This window comes from Pangasianodon hypophthalmus, chromosome 19 (genome assembly GCF_027358585.1).
Source record: "Pangasianodon hypophthalmus isolate fPanHyp1 chromosome 19, fPanHyp1.pri, whole genome shotgun sequence".
In the NCBI taxonomy this organism is placed as follows: domain Eukaryota; kingdom Metazoa; phylum Chordata; class Actinopteri; order Siluriformes; family Pangasiidae; genus Pangasianodon; species Pangasianodon hypophthalmus.
Window position 1 is genome coordinate 2,632,502 of NC_069728.1, and position 19,711 is coordinate 2,652,212.

Consider the following 19,711-nt stretch of genomic DNA (forward strand, 5'->3'; position numbering starts at 1 on the left):
TTTTTTATTGCACCATTCTGAGTAAAGTTTAGAGACTGTTGCATGTGAAATTCTCAGGAGATCAGCAGTTTCTGAAATACTCAAACCTGCCCGTCTGGCACCAACAATCATGCCACATTCAAAGTCACTGAGATCACATATTTTCCCCATTCTGATGATTGATATGAACATTACCTGAAGCTGCTGGCCTGTATCTGCATGATTTTATGCACTGCACTGCTGCCACACGATTGGCTGATTAGATAATTGCATGAAGGTGTAGAGGTATTCCTAATAAAGTGGACGGTGAGTGTATATATACATACTGTATATACATATATACATATACAATATATGTAGACTTTACATCTACAATATACGTTGCAGCACATCATGCAATAACAACATGTACAAGGCATCATGTAAACTCCACACAGACAGTAACCCAAGCTCAGGATCAAACCAGGGACCCTGGAGCTGTGCGTCAGCAATGCTACAGTGTGTGTGTGTGTGTGTGTGTAGGATGAGTCAAAGGTCCAGAGAGTGGTGAGTCTTTCAGTGAGCCATCATAACAAATCATAGGTATAAACTCTCACTGCTGGTCACCTCCTGCCCTGGTGCGAGCAACTTCCTCTCACAGTGTAATGGCTGATTTAAAAATGTCACAGCCAAGAATTCCTCAGTACAGAAAAGCTTTTTATTGAAGCTTCATTATACATATACCTCGTCTGACTCTCAAACTTCAACTCCTAACTTCAACTTTCCCTCGCACCTTCTCTATAAACTCTCCTGCGTCTCTGATGCAAAATCAACTTATAGATATGCTGCCAAAGTGCCCTCGCATCCCATAGCACCACAATCCTGTGTCTCTCCTGTATCTCGTATATTCCTGACTTCTCATGGTATCACAGACACATAAGAATCTAAGAAGCTTCAAACATAGATGAAAAATAATGAGTAAATAATCATTTTTTACACTCCCCCTTTGATTAATTAACTGATTAATACTCAAAATGAAGATAATGAAAAACAAATAATATATAAATGTATATAAATGCTGAGTTTATAAAATATATAAATGCTAAGCTTACTCACCCTAAAGTTCTAAAAACATTATGATCAAATAAAAATGTGATTAAATGTGAATAAATGGTTAAAGTAGGAAATGAGTAAATACTGATTATGACAATAGGAATAATAATGCAAAATAATAAAATGCTCACTGTTAATTGCTGAGCGATTGATAGACAATTGATATTCATATAATCTAAGAAGATTGATTTCTAGACATTCTATCTAAGGGTACATTTGTACTAATTCCACACACAGCTACAACAACTACAACAGAAACAAAATTGACTTAATAACTAAATTATATTCCATTGATAATCTTGCTCGCTATGCAAGCTCATCACTAGAGGGCAAAATTTAAAAAGCTTCCCTCCTCCCTTCCCCAAAGGCCTTGATTCCAAAGATTTTAAGGCAAAGTGGGATTGTGTAAATAAAGTCCCTGTGTAAAATGATTTGCTGTAAACCCAATTTGTCTGAAAATCTCATATATTTTTTTAAAGATGCGAAGCACCTGATGGACACGGTTTACTCCTGTTTAGCAAGTGGAGGAGACGCTTCCCACAAGAAGACGCTTCAAATGATCTGAAGCTACTTTTGTTGGTTGCGTCATGTTTGAAGGGGAGGAAACTCTCTAAAAACTTTCACCAGCATACTTACATATGGTAAATTGAGCATAAATCAATTTTGAATATAATCTGAAATTACAGCTGTCAATCATCAGAAATATCTAGTGCCATTTCTTCTAATTATCACTTTTATTACAACATTGCTGTTAAAAGCATAACTTTACATTCTGACAATCACATGCTTTAATTATCTTATCCAATTATCCTAAACATTCAGTTCAATCACTTCCAAGAAACTAGATCAGTGTGCTTAGGCTTTATTTTAGAGAAGAGCACAAGTGAAAAAAACACCAGGTTGCTCCACAAGCATAGTTGGTACATGTCTGCTCTTGTTGTAAAATCTTCCCTCTTACAACACACACACACACACACACACACACACACACACAATCATTCATGCTTAAAAAAGGTAAACTACAAGCTCCATGCATTCTTAAAGAGAAGTAGACTAGAAAGGCAGTTTATTAGTCCATAATAATAAAGTAATGTGTGAATGTGGTATCTGAGGTTATGTTATACTGAGCTTTGCAGGACCAGAGAGAAGGGTTATGTAAACGTTCAGTGACATGCTTCGCTGGGCTCTGTATGGCCATGAGGAGTGAGGCTGGCTACAAAATAAATACAGCATCACTGCCTAATTAACCATTATCCTAAAGTTACAGAAGAGAATATCTAGAATTACATCAAATGATTTAGACCCCCTACAGAACCACATTTACTCCAGGTGAATTAGATTAAACTGAAATATATAGCAGTGTATACAGTATTTGGGCTATGCCTAACACTTCCATTTTTGTAGACCTTAAATAATAATAATATCCTCCTCTTCTTCAAACAATCAATATTCCTTTAATTTTGAGTTTCAAATATTAAATACAAGCTAGAAGAGTCAAACGGGTCTATGTTCCTGTAGAGGGATCATTTGGAAGAGAAATGAGTGGTTAACCATTATCCATACAGACTGATCCATGATGCAGAATATAACCTGAGATATTCCTCACAGAAGCATTTCCTTTTAGCTTTACTAGCAGATACTAATGCTGCATTCGCCTAGACTTCTTATTTGTATTTCCCGAACTCTGACCAGAAAAAACCAAAGAAAATGTCCATTCTGTCTATCCATTCTGTCTGTAGACCTCCAAGACAGAATAGTGTTGTAGTGGAGATCTGAGTAAGCGACATAAGAACATTTTCTGCAGTATGGCTTCCATTGTTCTTAAAGGGAACAACCACCTCTACATGATAATCATGGCAAACACGCAAAATGGTGTGAAATCCACTTTATACCTGACAAAAGAACTGTGCCATGTCAGGTTACCCAACTGGTACTAACAACCACGCCACGGTTAAAGTCACACAGATAACACTTTTTCCCCATTTTGATGTTTGATGTGAACATTAATTGAAGCTCTTGACCTGCATCTGCATGATTCTATGCATTGTGCTGCTGCCACATGATTGGCTGAGTAGATAATTGCATGAATGAACAAGTGCACTGGTATTCCTAATAAAGTGGACGGTGACTGTATATAATAAACACACACACATAAAACAATAAACCATAACATTAAAACCACTGACAGGTGAAGTGAATAACATATCTCGTTACAGTCGCACCTGTCAAGGGGTGGGATATATTAGGCAGCAAGTGAACAGTCAGTTCTCAAAGTTAATGTGTTGGAAGCAGGAAAAATGGGCAAGTGTAAGGATCTGAGCGACTTTGAAAAGGGCCAAATTGTAATGGCTAGACGACTGGGTCAGAGTATCTCCAAAACGGCGGGTCTTGTGGGGTGTCACTGGTATGCAGTGGTTAGTACCTACCAAAAGTGGTCCAAGGAAGGACAACTGGTGAACCGGTGACAGGGTCATGGGAGCCCAAGGCTCACTGATGCGCATGGGGAGCGAAGGCTAGTCCATCTGGTCCGATCCCACAGAAGAGCTACTGTAGCACAAACTGCTGAAGAAGTTAATGCTGGCTATGATAGAAAGGTGTCAGAACACACAGTGCAGTGCAGCTTGCTGCGTATGGGGCTGTGTAGCTGCAGACCTGTCAGAGTGCCCATGCTGACCTCTGTCCACTGCCAAAAGCTCCTACAATGGGCACATGAGCATCAGAACTGGACCATGGAGCAGTGGAAGAAGGCGGCCTGCTCTGATGAATCATGTTTTCTTTTACATCATGAGGACAGCCAGGTGTGTGTGCGTCACTTACCCGGGGAAGAGATGGCACCAGGATGCACTATGGGAAGAAGGAAAGCCAGCAGAGGAAGTGTGATGCTCTGGACAATGTTCTGCTGGGAAACCTTGGGTCCTGGCATTCATGTGGTTGTTACTTTGACACGTACCACCTACCTAAACATTGTTGCAGACCAAGTACACTCCTTCATGGCAACAGTATTCTCTAATGGCAGTGGCCTCTTTCAGCAGGATAATGAGCCCTGCCACACTGCAAAAATTGTTCAGGAATGGTTTGAGGAACATGACAAAGAGTTCGAGGTGTTGACTTGGCCTTCAAATTCCCCAGATCTCAATCAGATCGAGCATCTGTGGGATGTGCTGGACAAACAAGTCTGATCCATGGAGGCCTCATCTCACACCTTACAGGACTTAAAGGATCTGCTGCTAACGTCTTGGTGCCAGATACCACAGCAGATGGTATGATCAGTGTATACATATTCATATACATACACACATGCATATATATGCATATATACAGTATATATATACAGTATATATATATATTTACTGAAAATAAATAGACACTCTTTTTGTCTATAACATGCTTGACAAATCAAGAAGCCCGAATGTTTTTTTTTGTTTGTTTTTTTTTAAATTAACATCCAAAATAATTATCACTTGATTTGATTCACTTGGGTCAAAAAAATGATGCCTGGAATCCAAAATACATGGCATGTTGAGTTCACTTCTTGCAGAGTCGAATTGCTTTCTTACTGCAATTTAACCAGCAACTGAACCAGACCATGAGCGCCTCGCTTAGACGGTCTGCACTCAGTTGATATTGCTGTGTTCTCACTTGCTTAAAAGAACTGCACCATGGGAGAAAACGTAACCAGAGATGATTCAAATGGACTAAGCACTGTGTATGTAAAAGCACTCTTATAGCTGGGCTGGAGTCCAGCCCTCCAACACCTGAGTTGGACACCCCTGATGTAGTGCATTACATAAAATTAACACTATGTGCAGGGGTCTGTCTCTCTCCCACCCTGCGGCTAGCCCTCTCCCCTGATTGAGTGAGCTGGGCCAGGTGCCTGCAGGGGTAATTGTGTCCAGTTGGTACATCCTTCCATCTGCTGCGATGGCTCCAAATGCCATTATGTAACCCCCTGCAGCCTGTTCCTTCCAAACTGGCTTGTGTTAAATACATTTTGGTGTCTATGCCCAAATATGTAAAGGGTAAAACAGGTCAGGGCATGCTGTCAACTGAAAATAATCAATAGTGGGGTGGTGTGATGCAGCCCAACAGGAAACCCACAGCAACCCTCAACAATTAAAGAATTACACTTTTTATCACTTTTTTAGAGTTACATTTAATGTTGTGGAACATCCACAAAACAAGATAGTTCCTGTTATCTCTTGTGTTATAGCAGCTATAAGCAGACATTCCCTCACCAGACTCTTTTTTTCCCTCTCTCTTGAAGTTAATAAAAAAAAAAAAAAGGTTGTATTACTGAGAAACCACAAAATGCAAAGTGCAAAGACAGAAACCTTACTGACTATTACAAAGGGCTGACACTGGAGACTCCTTCCATACATGTTAACAATTATCTTCTTAAAGCTTCACCATATTCAGCAATTATATATTTTTATTTGTGAAATAACAAAATTAAATTAAAACCATTTTAGGAGGTCATGTATGCATATCTAAGAATACATAGATCTTGAACAATCCAGCAATAATAATTCAGAATGTAAAATTCACTGGGAATCATAGATTAGAAGTGAAATTACTAAATTATCATGTATAATATTAATTATACACATAATTGCGTTCAGTTATTTTGGGGGTTTAAACCAAGTTTACATTACATTTACATCAGATAGGGTGAATTCAGGTAAATTGGGAGAGTTTAACTTAGATGTATTTATTTTCTGGCCTGAGAAGTGAAAATTAAAACTTCAAAAATCAAATATAAATATATATATATATATATATATATATATATACACAGTCATGTGAATAAATTAGGACACCCCATTAAATATTCAGTTCTTTATTAAGAAATGTCAACATGTCAATTTCTGATCTTGTTTTAATTTGTACCTGTAGATGACAGTGATGTCATCCTCAATGAGACGTTTCCTGTATCCATCTACCAGTTTCTGACATCGACTGGAAGAAAGTTTCCCCCACTCCTCAATGCAGAATTCTTTCAGCTGTGTGATGTTTGAGAGGTTTCTTGCATGCACAGTCCGTTTCAAATCACTCCACAGGATCTCAATAGGATTTAGATCTGGATTTTGACTTGGCCATTCCAGAGCTCTCCATTTTTTACTTTTCAGCCAGTCCTTGGTGGATTTACTGGCATGTTTTGGGTCATTGTCATGTTGCAAGGTCCAGTTCCGCTTCAGCTTCAATTTTTTGACAGATGGTCTCACATGTTCCTCAAGCACCTTCTGATACACTGTAGAATTCATAGTGGATTCTGTGATGGTGAGCTGGCCAGGTCCTGCTGCAGCAAAGCATCCCCAAACCACTTCCACCTCCATGTTTCACAGCTGGTATGAGGTTCTTTTTCTGAAATGCTGTATTTGGTTTACACCAAACATGCCCTCTGTTATGGTGTCCAAATAATTCAATTTTCGACTCATCTGCCCAAAGCACATTATTCCAGAAGTCTTGGCCTTTGTCTATGTGTTCTTTGGCAAACTTCAGTCTTGCCCTCATGTTTTTCTTAGGCAGTAAAGGTTTTCTCCTTGCACACCTCCAATGATAATTAAAGTTGTGCAATCTCTTTCTGATTGTACATTCATGCACTTTGACATCAACTGTAGCAAGGTCCCGTGATGATATTTTAGGGTTTTTGGAGACTTCTTTAAGCATCTTGCGGTCTGCTCTTGGGGGGAATTTGCTTGGACGGCCTGACCTGGCTATGTTAGCAGTTGTTTTAAATGTTCTCCACTTGTAAATGATTTTCCGGACAGTGGAATGGCTGGTTACAAATTCTTTTGAGATCTTTTTATATCCCTTACCAGACTCATAAGCATGAACAATCTTCTTTCTGAAGGCCTCAGAAAGCTCTTTGGATCTCACCATGGTGATACCTCTCACTTCAACAATTAAGAGCAAACCAATCTAAACGTCTGAGGTTTAAATAAGGCAAGCCTCCTTCAAAATGCTCTGTAACGATGTTCTAATCATTTGCACCTGATATGATACACCTGTAGGTAATTTTAGCCATTTTAAGTACAAATAAATGTGGGGGTGTCCTTACTTTTTCCTCACAAGAAATTAGATTTATTTTAAATTACATTTTACAGATCATTTTAAAAAGACTTTTCTTTGGTTTTATTTGTTTTGTTATATAACTTGAATCTCCCAATATTGTTAAAATGAAGATCAAATGTCCATATGTTTAACTACGTTAAAAAAAAAACACAGGCTTTCATGGGGTGTCCTAATTTTTTCACATGACTGTATACACACACACACACATACACAAAAGAGAGAGCGTGGGCGAGTGCAAGGCTGGACAGCAAGCATGTGGGAGCACGTCTGTTTGTCGAGCACTGAGGGATGACGTGTGCACACTTTCTCCTGCTTGCCAGGGTCTACACAATATTAATGACTCAAGTTCATTTCTGAGATTTCTAAAACAGAGAACAAGCTGTCCTTTAACAACCTTTCTAATACTTTACCTACATGACTTCAGGTTACATGTGAAACTCAGCTTTCATAACACTGAATATTTCATTCGTTCATCTTCAGTAAGTAAGAGTTTTATGCTGGTCAGAGTCCAGATCCTGGAACACTGGGTGGGTAGAGGCCCTATACATACACCAAGACATGAAGCTCCAACTGCTCCATGAATGAATGAATGAATGAATAAGACCCGGGTTATGACTGCAGCACTTTTGACCAAGTAACCAAAACACAAGAGATTCAGAAAGCATGAAAGAAAAAGAAAGAATTAAAGTGTCCAAAGTATAATCTAGAGATTGTCCAGAATTATGGTGATTATGGAGCTTATCAGACAATTTATAATATAACAGCAACTACTCATACATTAAATGTATCCAATTACCATTTTTCTGTTTCTCTGTGTCAATTATTCAGTATAATTATTATAAAATCTATTGCATGTTCATTACAAATATGAGAATAAATATGCCCAACTAGTGGGTGTTGTACAACTAGTTTTGGAGCTACTCCTGATACGGTCTTATTATATTCAACTAAAAAAAATCAGCTAATCGGTTGGTCTGTGTGTGCAGTAGTTAGTTGGAGCAGTTTGGATTTTTATAGCTCCACATTCTCACTATGGATTGTTAACATACAAAGCCATGACAATGCAAGTCCAAACGAAATCACTTAAATAAAATACAAAGGTAGGTGTTACCTTTAAGAAGTCCACCTTCTGAGACAATTAGCTAACTAATATCAAAAACCCAGCTGCATTCCCTCCCATTGTCAAAATCTAAGCCAATCAACAAACGCCAGTTATGACCCATGTACAAAATATGACCAAACTGAACAAATCAAACCACCTATTTCAACAATGTATTGAAGGTGGGTGAGCCAGCAGCAAACATTCTTTGAAAATATTCCAATTGCTGGACCGGAAACCTGAATATTTTGTCCATAGCTTTTGATTAATCTGGAGGCCCCTTCTACCCTGGGGCACATGCATAAGTCCAGGCCTGACCTCAGGGCATCGTACTGTAAATAAACACAGATTCACACCTAGGGCACAGTTTAATGCATTCACGCTTTAGAAACCAAGCACAGTATCAAACCAGGCACTCTGGAGCTGCGAGAAGGCAACACTACCCCCTACGCCACGATGCCGATTAACTTCCAATCAACCGTTTGACGCAATTTGTCCAGGTCTGAGTCTCAGTCACGCCTCTTGCATTCTCACCTACTGAATACACAGCATAGATTTACAGCACAAACACACACAAGGACTGAGTCAGAAACAAAGAGGTTGATTGATAAATGGATAAGATGGAAACATGGAGCAATCACAAACCCAGTTAACAATCAAAAAGGCTTGTAGTTTGTTTTGTTTTTTTAATTTCACACATCATCTTCTAATCCAACTTCATCCAGGCAAACAGTCCACAAACAAATGAGCTTTTTTTTTGGCACTGAATATTTGATTCAAATGTCATGGATATACTTTATATCATCATGGCCATGTTCTTCTTTTAAACTGAATCACTGGCATTCATTTAAAAAAAAAAAACTGACTGACCAAATTGCTGCCTTCAAAGAGTTTTGTAGACATTTTTCTCAATTAACCTCTAGTGAGATCCACATTAATGTCCTATAGTTAATCAGGTGACATGAAGCATGTAAATCAAAGCCGTCACTGTTTGCTAGCATGTCATAACATTATTCTAAATTTCTGTTACAGCAGCTCGGGCAGTAATTCCAGCCGCAAGGTTTATCTTAATGTACTCGTTCTAATGTTATCGTTTCTATAGTAACACCTTACACAAGGACTTGCATAGCGGACGCTCCACATTAATGCATTTAAAACACCTCTGTTATTGTTGACATGTCAGTATTCTGTGAGGAGACGTTTATGTAACATTTTTGGAAGGAGACTCCAATGTCAGCACTAACTTAAACGTCACAAGAAAGAAAAACAGAGAAACTGGTGAGGAAAGTTTAGAGCTGATATAACGTAAGTGAGAACAGGAACTAACTTGTCTCATGGATGTTCCACAACATTAACTGTAACGATAAACACATAAAAAGTATGTGTCGTTCTTTAATTAATACAAAATGTAATGGTTGGTAAATTGCTGTGGTGTAAGAGGACATAGGAAAGTAATGCTCAGGGTGCTAACAGCATCACGTCATTATTTTTCTATAACAGCATGCTTTGTGGTGTTTTACTCCTTTCTCTTCACTGGGTATAACACACAGTCCACAAACAGGTAATGATGTCTGCAGCCTATCACATATCCAGCAAATAAGTAATTTCCATGTGAGTGTTGTCTCCTGAGACACCAAGCAAGAAGTTACTAAGCAGAATCTGAAAAGCTTTCTTTTCTGACATTCAGTTACATAACCGCTGTGACAAATACACTATTTAAAAAAAAAAAACACTGATTGCTAGGTTTAGTACACAGTGAACACCTTCTGGTGGAGTCCATGCCTCGACGGGTCAGAGCTGTTTTGGCAGCACTAGGGGAACCTACACAATATTAGGCAGATGGTTTTAATGTTATGGCTGATCATTGTATATTATCCATTTGATTTTTAACTTAATGTGTTTCGAAGAAAAAAAAAAAAAAACAGAAATGCATGTTCATTAAATGCATTTTGTTTAAAAAAATATGTTTATGATAAATTGTAAAAACTGTAACATACAATATATTGTGCAGTCCATATACACAATGCACACTGTACAACGGTGTTAATTGTAAACTCTCTAGTTCCCTATCACGTGTCCAGTAAATCAAAAGCCTCCATCTGAGCGATGTTTTCAGGCCCAGCTAGTCCATAGATCACTGGCAAAGGGAAGACCTTGGGGTAACATTGAACAGACAGGCGTCAGGGTTGCTGTGCTACCACAAGCTAATCAGAGCAGTCATCCATGGTTTGTTTTTTTTTACCCAAGCTCCATTGCATGAGAGCACATCACACAGACCCGGCCAGGGTCAGCCACCCAATATACGCCTTCAACCTTGCCATCATGTGCTGTGAAGTGTTGTTCTGCGTCAGTGACAGGCTTGTTATTGACTGCATCACAGCAATGGGATTTTTTCAAGGACTACAGCATTACCCTTTCACCTTTTCAAAACTATATAACCGTCTGCTTCTGCATACCTCTGCACTTTATTTTACAGAAATATTTAACAACCTCTTTTAATGCCAGTGTAACAGGACAAGACCAAAACCATGGGTAAAATTTCCTGAAGAACAAATCGAATGTATTGTAATTGAAATCCCTAAGCAGCTAAGACAATCAAAATGTTCTGATTGTATTTGGGTTGTATTTGAGTCATCTCTGAATAAAAAAAAAAATGCAATAGGAAAACATTAGGGAAGCTCAAAATTTTATACAAAGCCCTTTTATTGAATTATGGCCGGCTCGTAGAGAGCACCAGGGACAGGATGTTAGTCTAGACAAACTTTTATTGACCCCAGAGAAGAAATTTATTCTCCTTCTACAGGAACAACTCTGTGTGACTTTGAGTTCACTGACATGCATGAATGCAAGGGCATATCATTCTATAACTACAATAACTCGGAGTATTTCGGACATTTATAATTCCATTTGACAGTAGGAGGGAAAGTCTGCCCAGAGCTGAGCAGCACTTAATATCTGTAGATGTATTCCACCTGCCAGATGACCTGCGGATTCATTTTATTCTTCAATAGTAATAAAAATATCCTAGTGACAATTGACTAGTGATATTAAATATGCTTGGATGTACTACCTGGAAGCATTAACAGAATTTAACCAACCTTTACCACTATGCTATTTGAATAAGATCATTGTATATGTGGGGATTCTCTAAACTCTGAAAGTCTCTGTATTCTCAATAACCTAATGAATTTTCCACCTAATACCATGTGACTTGCAAGTCTGATGGTGTTTGCTGAGAAAAGGAGAAGTTTCATGACCTGGGTGAGTTTATATTGATATAAAATCATTTATTATAGATCAATCTTATTCAAATAGCATAGTGGCATTATATGTAGCATGCACCATGCAGCAAAAATACAGCTAGCAGAACAAAACATCCATAGATATGAACACACAGAATCTATTTCTTTTCAGGTCAACAAAACTGACCATGAAAAAAAGAAGTGGTGGGTCAGGATACTTCAGAATAGCACTCTATTCATAGAACAATGTATAAGATGTGGAAAAGAACTTGTGTGTGTGTGTGTGTGTGTGTGTGTGCGAGAGAGAGAGAGAGAGAGATTTTTATATCTTGGTGGGGAACAAATGTCTGGAATATCTGACAGTTTTGATCTTGTGAGGAAACTTGGCTTGTACTGCATCTTTTATTTAAAAAACAACAACAACAAAAAAAAAAAACCTTAAAGAGGCAAGAGCTTTACTTTTAGTTACTGAATTTAAGGTTAGGATTAGATTGCATTAATAATTATGTCAGCTAATGGTCCTCACACAGATTCAAATGGACACAAACGTGTGTGTGTGTGTGTGTTTGTGTGTGTTTGTGTGAGTGTAGCTGTAGTCATTTCTGTAAAATGTGTGCTTTTCTCACTACTTGGTGTGTGCAATATCAAATATTTTTTGCACAAAATGCAAAGATGTCGCAAAGAATGAAAGTTTATAAGAAAATATTCACTGCAAATCACATCAAGTTAAAATATTGTGAATATAGTTAAATTTAGCTCGTATTTCCTGTTGTAAGGTTACAGTTACAGTCCTGCATGAAGTGTGCATGTCAAAAAGCTGTGATAGGAAGGCTGAGTGAATCATTCCTGGAACAAGTCTCTCTCTCTCTCTCTCTCTCACACACACACACACACACACACACTCTGTCTGTCTGTCTGTCTTTCTCTCTCTCTCTCTCTCTCTCTCTCTCTCTCTCACTCACACACACACGCACTCTGTCTGTCTCTCTCTCTCTCTCTCACACATGCACACTTTTCCCAGCCCCACACCACCCTGATAATACAAGGTCATCCATTTTCTCACTATCTTTGCCTCTGGATTTTAATAAAACCATCTGTCTGATACACTGTTGCTGGGAAACACATCAGACAATTGCTAAAAGGGTTAGTGACCAGCAGACTAAATTCCTTTGTGCGCAAAGCTGATCTGGCAAGCAGAGTGGCTCAAAACAGTGCAGATGGTTGAAGTGATCATTTAGTCCAGGTGTGAAATATACAGTCCCTTTAAAACTATAGGCAAGATCAATTCTTTTGTTTTTGCTATACACTGAACACATTTGGCTTTGAGATCTATAGGACGATAGATCAGAATTTCAGCTTTCACTTCCTGACATTTACATCTAGATGTGTTAAGCAACATGGCTAAAAGAGTCGATATAGTCTTAAAATAAATTAAAGTAAATGCAAATGTATTTAGTGTATAGCAAAAATAACAGAATTGGCCTCGCTGTTCCAAGACTTTCCTCAGGAACTGTATTTACACGAATTTTTGTGATTATAATTTTTTGTCATTTTAATCCTGCAGGCTACATAATGGTCTCCACTATGTCAGGAACTCCTCGTGTGTCTTATTAATATAATGCAGTTACATGGAGTGTAAAAACTGTGTAAATGTGCTATAAAAATGTAGTTATGTTTACAGTCAACAGTATAACGTAATGGTAAAAGTCACTGTCAAATTTACAAATGTAACAATATTTGTAAAGGTGGTCCTGAGATCCGATTATGTACCGTAAATATGTTTTAAATATACACTACCTTCTCTAGTGATTATATCATAAAAAGTGAAAATTTATCTAATATTCTTATTATGAGATTATTATACATCAAATATAAGATTATTCAGCCTGTTTTTAGATGCTTTAACTCAAGCATTAAATTTTCTTCTTCTACTGGCAGATAGATTTTACCTCTTTTTAGAAATTAATGCTTAAAATTATTTAAAAACTTTGCCTGAAATGAGTAAAATGTCTAGAAATATGTTTAATAATCACGTATTTGGTTAATTGTAAATGTATAACAGGAAGTACTAGATAAATTTACCTGTATTTGAGATAGTTTCGCTTGCTGAGACGCAGTGTGTGACGTGCATTTGCACCCTATGAGGCAGAGTTTGATACATTTCTGATAGTGTCTCAGAAAATGTTAGCTGCTAAATGTATGAAAATCCAAAACATGCCTGAACTTAATGCTACAGTTCATAGTTTTTTTTGGTTGTTTGTTTGAGTAATGTTGTGTAGTGAATGATAGATTATAGGACACAACTTTTCATCCTTGTGGAGTTTGAATTGTAACCCATGTCGAGAAATGATTTAGTTTACTTACAGAAGACAGTCACAGTGAAGCTAACGGTAGCTAAAAGACTCTTATTGAGTGGTTTTTCCTCTTTCATCTGGTACTCAGTAACTGTGACAGTCACACTGATGTGCACAATAAAGCTTCTGTAATACTCAACAATCATGAGTCGCCTACGCTTGCAAATACCAACTGCATTCTGCCATGCTAAATAGGACTCACTGTCACTACGCCATTGTTGTCATTACTATTTAGCCATGCTACTTAGTGTGCATTGTGTGGTTTGGGACACAGAATGACGCAGCAAAACCCATGTTAGGAAATGTTCATGTAGACCCCAATATCATTATTCTGCCAGAGAGGGCGAAATAAAAAAAATCATACGTCCTGTAGTTTTACACACTTTATGTTAAGGCTTCATTAACATCTGTCTAGAAGTTCCACAGACATGTGGCAAAGCACCCACCCAAACAATGTGAGAAAATGCTAAGTAATGCTCACCTTCACATATAGCTGCTGGAACTCCTCGAGGTTGAGGCGGCCGCTGGGGCAGTCCTTTAGGAAGCCTTTGTACCATTGCTTTAGCTCATGCTCATTAAACTCTGTGTTCTTTACCAGGTCATCCAGCACCTCAGGGGTCAGCTTGCTGTTCTGTTTCCCCATGGTGTCTCTGTAGGAGACAGGCCAGAGAAAGATGAACAGATCACATCTGTCTATAATTTATCACAATTACGAAGTTGGCCAATTAAGTAATTGATGCAGAAAAGGTGCATATGCTCAAATACAAAAACATTTTTTAAACGTAGAGTTACAAAAATATATAATATATACAAAATATGAATGCGTCTTCAGTTTCCAACACACAATATGCACAATATGCGACTAGATAAGATAGATAAACAAAAGTTCTCACCTAAAACTAATTTGGCCTTTACCCAAATTAGTTAAATTCTTTTTATCTCTCTCTCTCTCTCTCTCTCTCTCTCTCTCTCTCTCTCTCTCTCTCTCTCTCTCTCTCTCTATATATATATATATATATATATATATATATATATATATATATATATATATATATATATATATTCTGCAGGCTGCAGGCTAAAACACCTTGCAGATGAAAGAGATCAGAGGAGAATGAGCAGACTGGTCTGAGCTGACTGGAAGTTTGTAATAACTCAAATAATCACTCTTTACAACCATGGTGAGCAGAAAGTTACTACAGACTTCTTGTCAGCTCAGACCAGTCTGTTCATTCTCCTCTGATCTCTCTCATCGACAAGGTGTTTTAGCATGCAGACCCTCTGCTCACAGGATGTTTTTTGTTTTTTGCACCACTGAAAATCCCAAAAGCTCAGCAGTTTCTGAAATACACATGATTGGCTGGTTGGATAACTGCATGGGCAGGTTTACAGGTGTTCCTATTAAAGTGGACGGCGAGTGTGTGTGTGTGTGTGTGTGTGTGTATATATATATATATATATATATATATATAATAATTTATAATATAAAAAAGAAAAAGGCTGTTGGTGCCAGATGGGCTGGTTTGAATATTTCAGAAACTGCTGATCTCCTGGGATTTTCACACACAACAGTCTCTAGAGTTTACACAGAATTGTGTGAAAAACAAACATCCAGTGTCTGGCAGTCCTGTGGGCAGAACCTATTCTTTGTCCAGTTTGGGTGAGCCTGTGCCCACTATTCTTGCTGACTTGAGAGGAACCCAAAGCTCTTGACCTGTATCTGCATGATTATATGCACTGCGCTGCTGCCACATGATTGGCTGATTGGATAACTGCATGAATGCACAGGGGTAGTAGTGTTCCTATTAAAGTGGCCAGTGAGTGTATATACTACATCATGTGTTGTGTCTTTGAAAAAACCCTTGAGAAAGAGAAAAAAATTCATTGAAATATGATGGTGCAGCAATTTGATTACACAATCATTTTGAATAACCGCAGTTAGGAGACACACATGTGCTGATAATCAGTTATATAGTATATTGTAATCTTGCATGTTACTATGTTAACAACACTATCATCTGTGTGTGTTTTAAATACGGAAGGTGCCATACCTTGATACGAGTCAAATTGCGCCAAATATACTGATATTAATAAACATTTGAGGCCCAGTACAAAGGCTGTATCATGATATTTGGTGCATATTATAGCTACTGTATCATGAATACAGCCAGTCAGTGGGGATGATATCAGTAATTAACCAGACAAAAGAGCCGTAACAAAAAACAGAATGAGCAATCAAAAGTGATGGGCAAATTACAATACCTAATACGACCACAGGGAACAATGTTGCATACAATGTATTCTGGTAAACACACAGGCGTATGCATGGGCCGAGAAAATTAGACTTGCATAGCTTGCATAACAGTTTAGAAAAGAGAGAGAGCCTTCCAGAAAACTCTGTGGAGGTTTGATGGAATAACAGGGCAGATGGCTTCTCGAAAAACCACATCAGAATCGAAGCCAAATCCATTCAGATCCCAGAATTTGCTGCCATCTTCCCCACTGTGCCTGTCCGTTTCAGAGGGGTGATGTTATTTCAACCAACTTGCCACTGTTTATCTGTATGGCATGCAGCTGTTCTGAACCTGCTTCAGCGCCTCCGTCACAGACGAACACATGTGAATACACACACAGATATTGCAGTGTTTCCTGGAGGATTGTTCAGTAAGCAGACTGATGTCATTTACAAAATTATAAAGAGGCACTGTTACAATTAATAAGCAAACAAACAGAGACAGAGATCATAGTCATCTTTGAATTTGGGTAATAAATACAAACCATAATTAAATTTCTCACAAGTGGTATTTCATTTCCAAAGAAAAAGAGGGTTTAACAACATTTTTTGTTCATGTGTTTTCCTTGTGTGGAGGTGGATGAAGAATAGGATTTGCCTTCCACTGCAGATCTCACCTCACCACCCACGCTGCACTGCTCTTGGAACCGTGAACATTTCGAGCAAGCCGTGGTCAGAGGTCATGGCTGAAGAACACATCACATCCACAAAAAAAAAAAGCCTATGCTGCATCATGATGACAAAATGGCTCTACATCAAACAAGGTGCTAATGCAGGAACCGAGGGCTTTTGAGATTATTTCTCTTCACATCCTCCAGCTTGCCCCAAGCATTTTTATGTGACACAGCAGATGTCACTGTAGGGTATTTACAGTACCCTCATGGGCTCTGAATCAGGGAAAAAGCAGCACAGATTGGTTCTCTATGGAATGTAGTAAGTGTAATTATAAACAAATTCCAGACTTAACATATAAAACTGGGTTGTTTCTTTAAATAGACCAACATCCCAATTGATTCAAACATTTTATAGATTATAGTCCTGGCAAGTCAATGTTTATCAGAGTGTTTTTGCAGTACAATGTGATACAATTGATAAGGACAATTCAAAATAGTTATATTGTTAACATTATATATACTTCTTTAAAATAACAAAAATCACAAAAATGTCATTACCAGGTGTGATATATCTATTGGATCATGCTACAGACGTAGTTACAAGACCTAAACAGATAGCATGATAGACTGATATTGATTTTTGTGGTTATTGTTACATAAATTTTTCATACCGCATCAGCCATTCTGTAGAAACAGCATGCAGACATGTTGTAAAGCATAAGCAAGATTTTCTGTTGATTAGGTTTCTCTTTTGAGTGCAGAGCATTTGCAGAAAATGTGCATCAGCCACTCCATCCTACCGTGGCCGATCTTCTACATTCAGAATGCTCCTTACATTCAAAAGGATGTGTTTTTTATACTATATCAGGTCTTATTCAGGGAGAAATGAGATATCCCTACAGAAAAAAAGTGTATGATGTGTAGTTTATGAGCTTCAACGATTATCAGTTTAGTGGTAGAATTGAACACAAGAGTCATAAACAAGCAACTATCACCTCCTGGCTATTTTCTATTTAGTCCATATCACTGTTATGAATGCTTCAAGCTCAACAACAACAGCAACAACAAAAGAAAACCCAGCGAGAAGCCTTTCCCTATACAAGCAGACCAGGTTGAATCGATCTGTATGAATGATTTTGGCTTTTCAGGCAATGCTGCTTTAATGCAGCTACATTAAATTGATCTTTTTCAATTACACACAGAGAGAAAAACAGGCTGTTATTGAGGGCAGAGCAGAGCACATCCAGCTCCAGTCCTGTCCACATTCACAACTAGCTCATGACTAATAATTGTACTCAGCAGTACATTCATTATCTTATTACCACTTCTGAAACAATTATCATAATCATTATCATTTAAACAGCACTTATGGTGTTTATTGGATATGAGGTTATTAAATAGTCCAATGCTGACCAGGCTTTAGAAGCTAATGACAAGCCGTGTGAAGCTCTCATCACGAGCTTTTCCATATACATGAAGCCAGGCTTTGTGCTACACAATATATTCTTGTTAATAGTTATTGCGCTGTTGGCTGATATTGAAGAGGGCTGGAACACACATCCTGACCTGTCTCAGATGATTTGGTTTTTTTTTATGAGAGTTTATGGGGGGTTTCTTTTTAAATAATGACTTTTTGATCCAAAACTGTATATGTGACAAATCTGGTGAAAAAGGAAGACCCATGCCACATCCAAAGGTGTTTAATACATTACGTCTTAATCTCTACATGGAGCTGTATGACTGCGATGCACTATGTTGTCATTATTGTGCAGCATTAACTCTGGATGCAGATGAGCCTATAGACTATATACTTGGATATAACTGAAAGAGGATCTGCTGTACTGGAGCAGGCGCATTGTGGACCTGCATCCATTATTTCTCTTCTTTCTGGGATGACCTTGAGGGTCTAAGTTCCCTGCACTTTCAGCAGACTGTAATAGAGCCTTCTGAGATGCTGAAATCTCTGACACCCAGCAGTCTGCAGAGGAACTTTGCTTCTCATTAGGATTAACCCTGGACTCCAATCTCACGCGCAGCAAACTGATAAAGTGCATGATATGAGAGGGGAAAATATGAAGCGCATATTGACAGAATAAAAACATTAGCAATACCTTCAAGGTCCATCTAGGTGTAAATAGCTACCAGTGGCCCCTTCACACAAAACCATGGTGTGTCCTTTATTGATTTTGTTTAATTATTGCAGGAATTAATCATGCAGATAGGTCCTGGTTTAAAGGCCATTTTAAAGGCTTTAAATGCTACATTTATTGATCTCAGTAAGGAAATGCATTTAACAGGGTTTTGTCACTGAAAGCATTGAAGGTGGATGATAACGTGTAGACATTTTCAAACGCACGCGCTCCGTGCTTACCTTTTCCAAGCAGCAGCAGCAGAAAATCCTGTCTATGTTTTCCGCTTCGAGTGACAAGACAAGGTGAGTGCAGATGTGTGTTTCCAAGGCGAGAAGTCGTGCAGCAGAAACGGATGCAGGATAGGAGGAGAAACCCGTCAGCGCGCGACGCCGCAGATGGAGTGACGCTAGACGAGAAACGTCCGAGCGCGCGCGAGCTCTCTCTCTCTCTCCCTCTCTCTCTCTCTCTCTCTCTCTTCTGCACGCAGCTGCACAAGCCTGATGTGCTGCTAGAATAACAAATTAACACTAACACAAATGATACACAACTGTAAATGCACTATATGGCCAAAAGTATGTGCACCCCTGACCATCAAACCCATATGTGCATACTGAACATCTCATTCCACATTTATTCCTCCTTTGCTGTTATAATAAGCTCCACTCTTCTGGGAAGGCTTTCCACTAGATTTTGGAGCGTGGCTGTGGGGATTTGTGATCATTCAGCTACAAGAGCATTAGTGAGATCAGACACTGATGTTGGTGAGGAGGTCTGGGGTTCAGTCGGTGTTCCAGTTCATCCCAAAGGTGTTCAGTGGGGTTGAGGTCAGGGCTC

General features: G+C 38.5%; 1 protein-coding gene across 1 annotated transcript in view; it reads right to left on the reverse strand.

Annotated features, from left to right (window-relative positions):
* The window catches only part of vsnl1a (visinin-like 1a), a 31,966-nt gene extending 12,648 nt beyond the window's left edge, over positions 1-19,318 (reverse strand). Inside the window, exons 1-2 of the mRNA XM_026946997.3 lie at positions 19,117-19,318; positions 14,320-14,488 (exon numbers count right to left, since the gene is read on the reverse strand). Coding sequence (XP_026802798.1) covers positions 14,320-14,481 — 162 coding nt within the window. The 5' untranslated portion in view covers positions 14,482-14,488; positions 19,117-19,318. The remainder of the gene's footprint in view (positions 1-14,319; positions 14,489-19,116) is intronic.
* Positions 19,319-19,711: the final 393 nt, after the last annotated feature.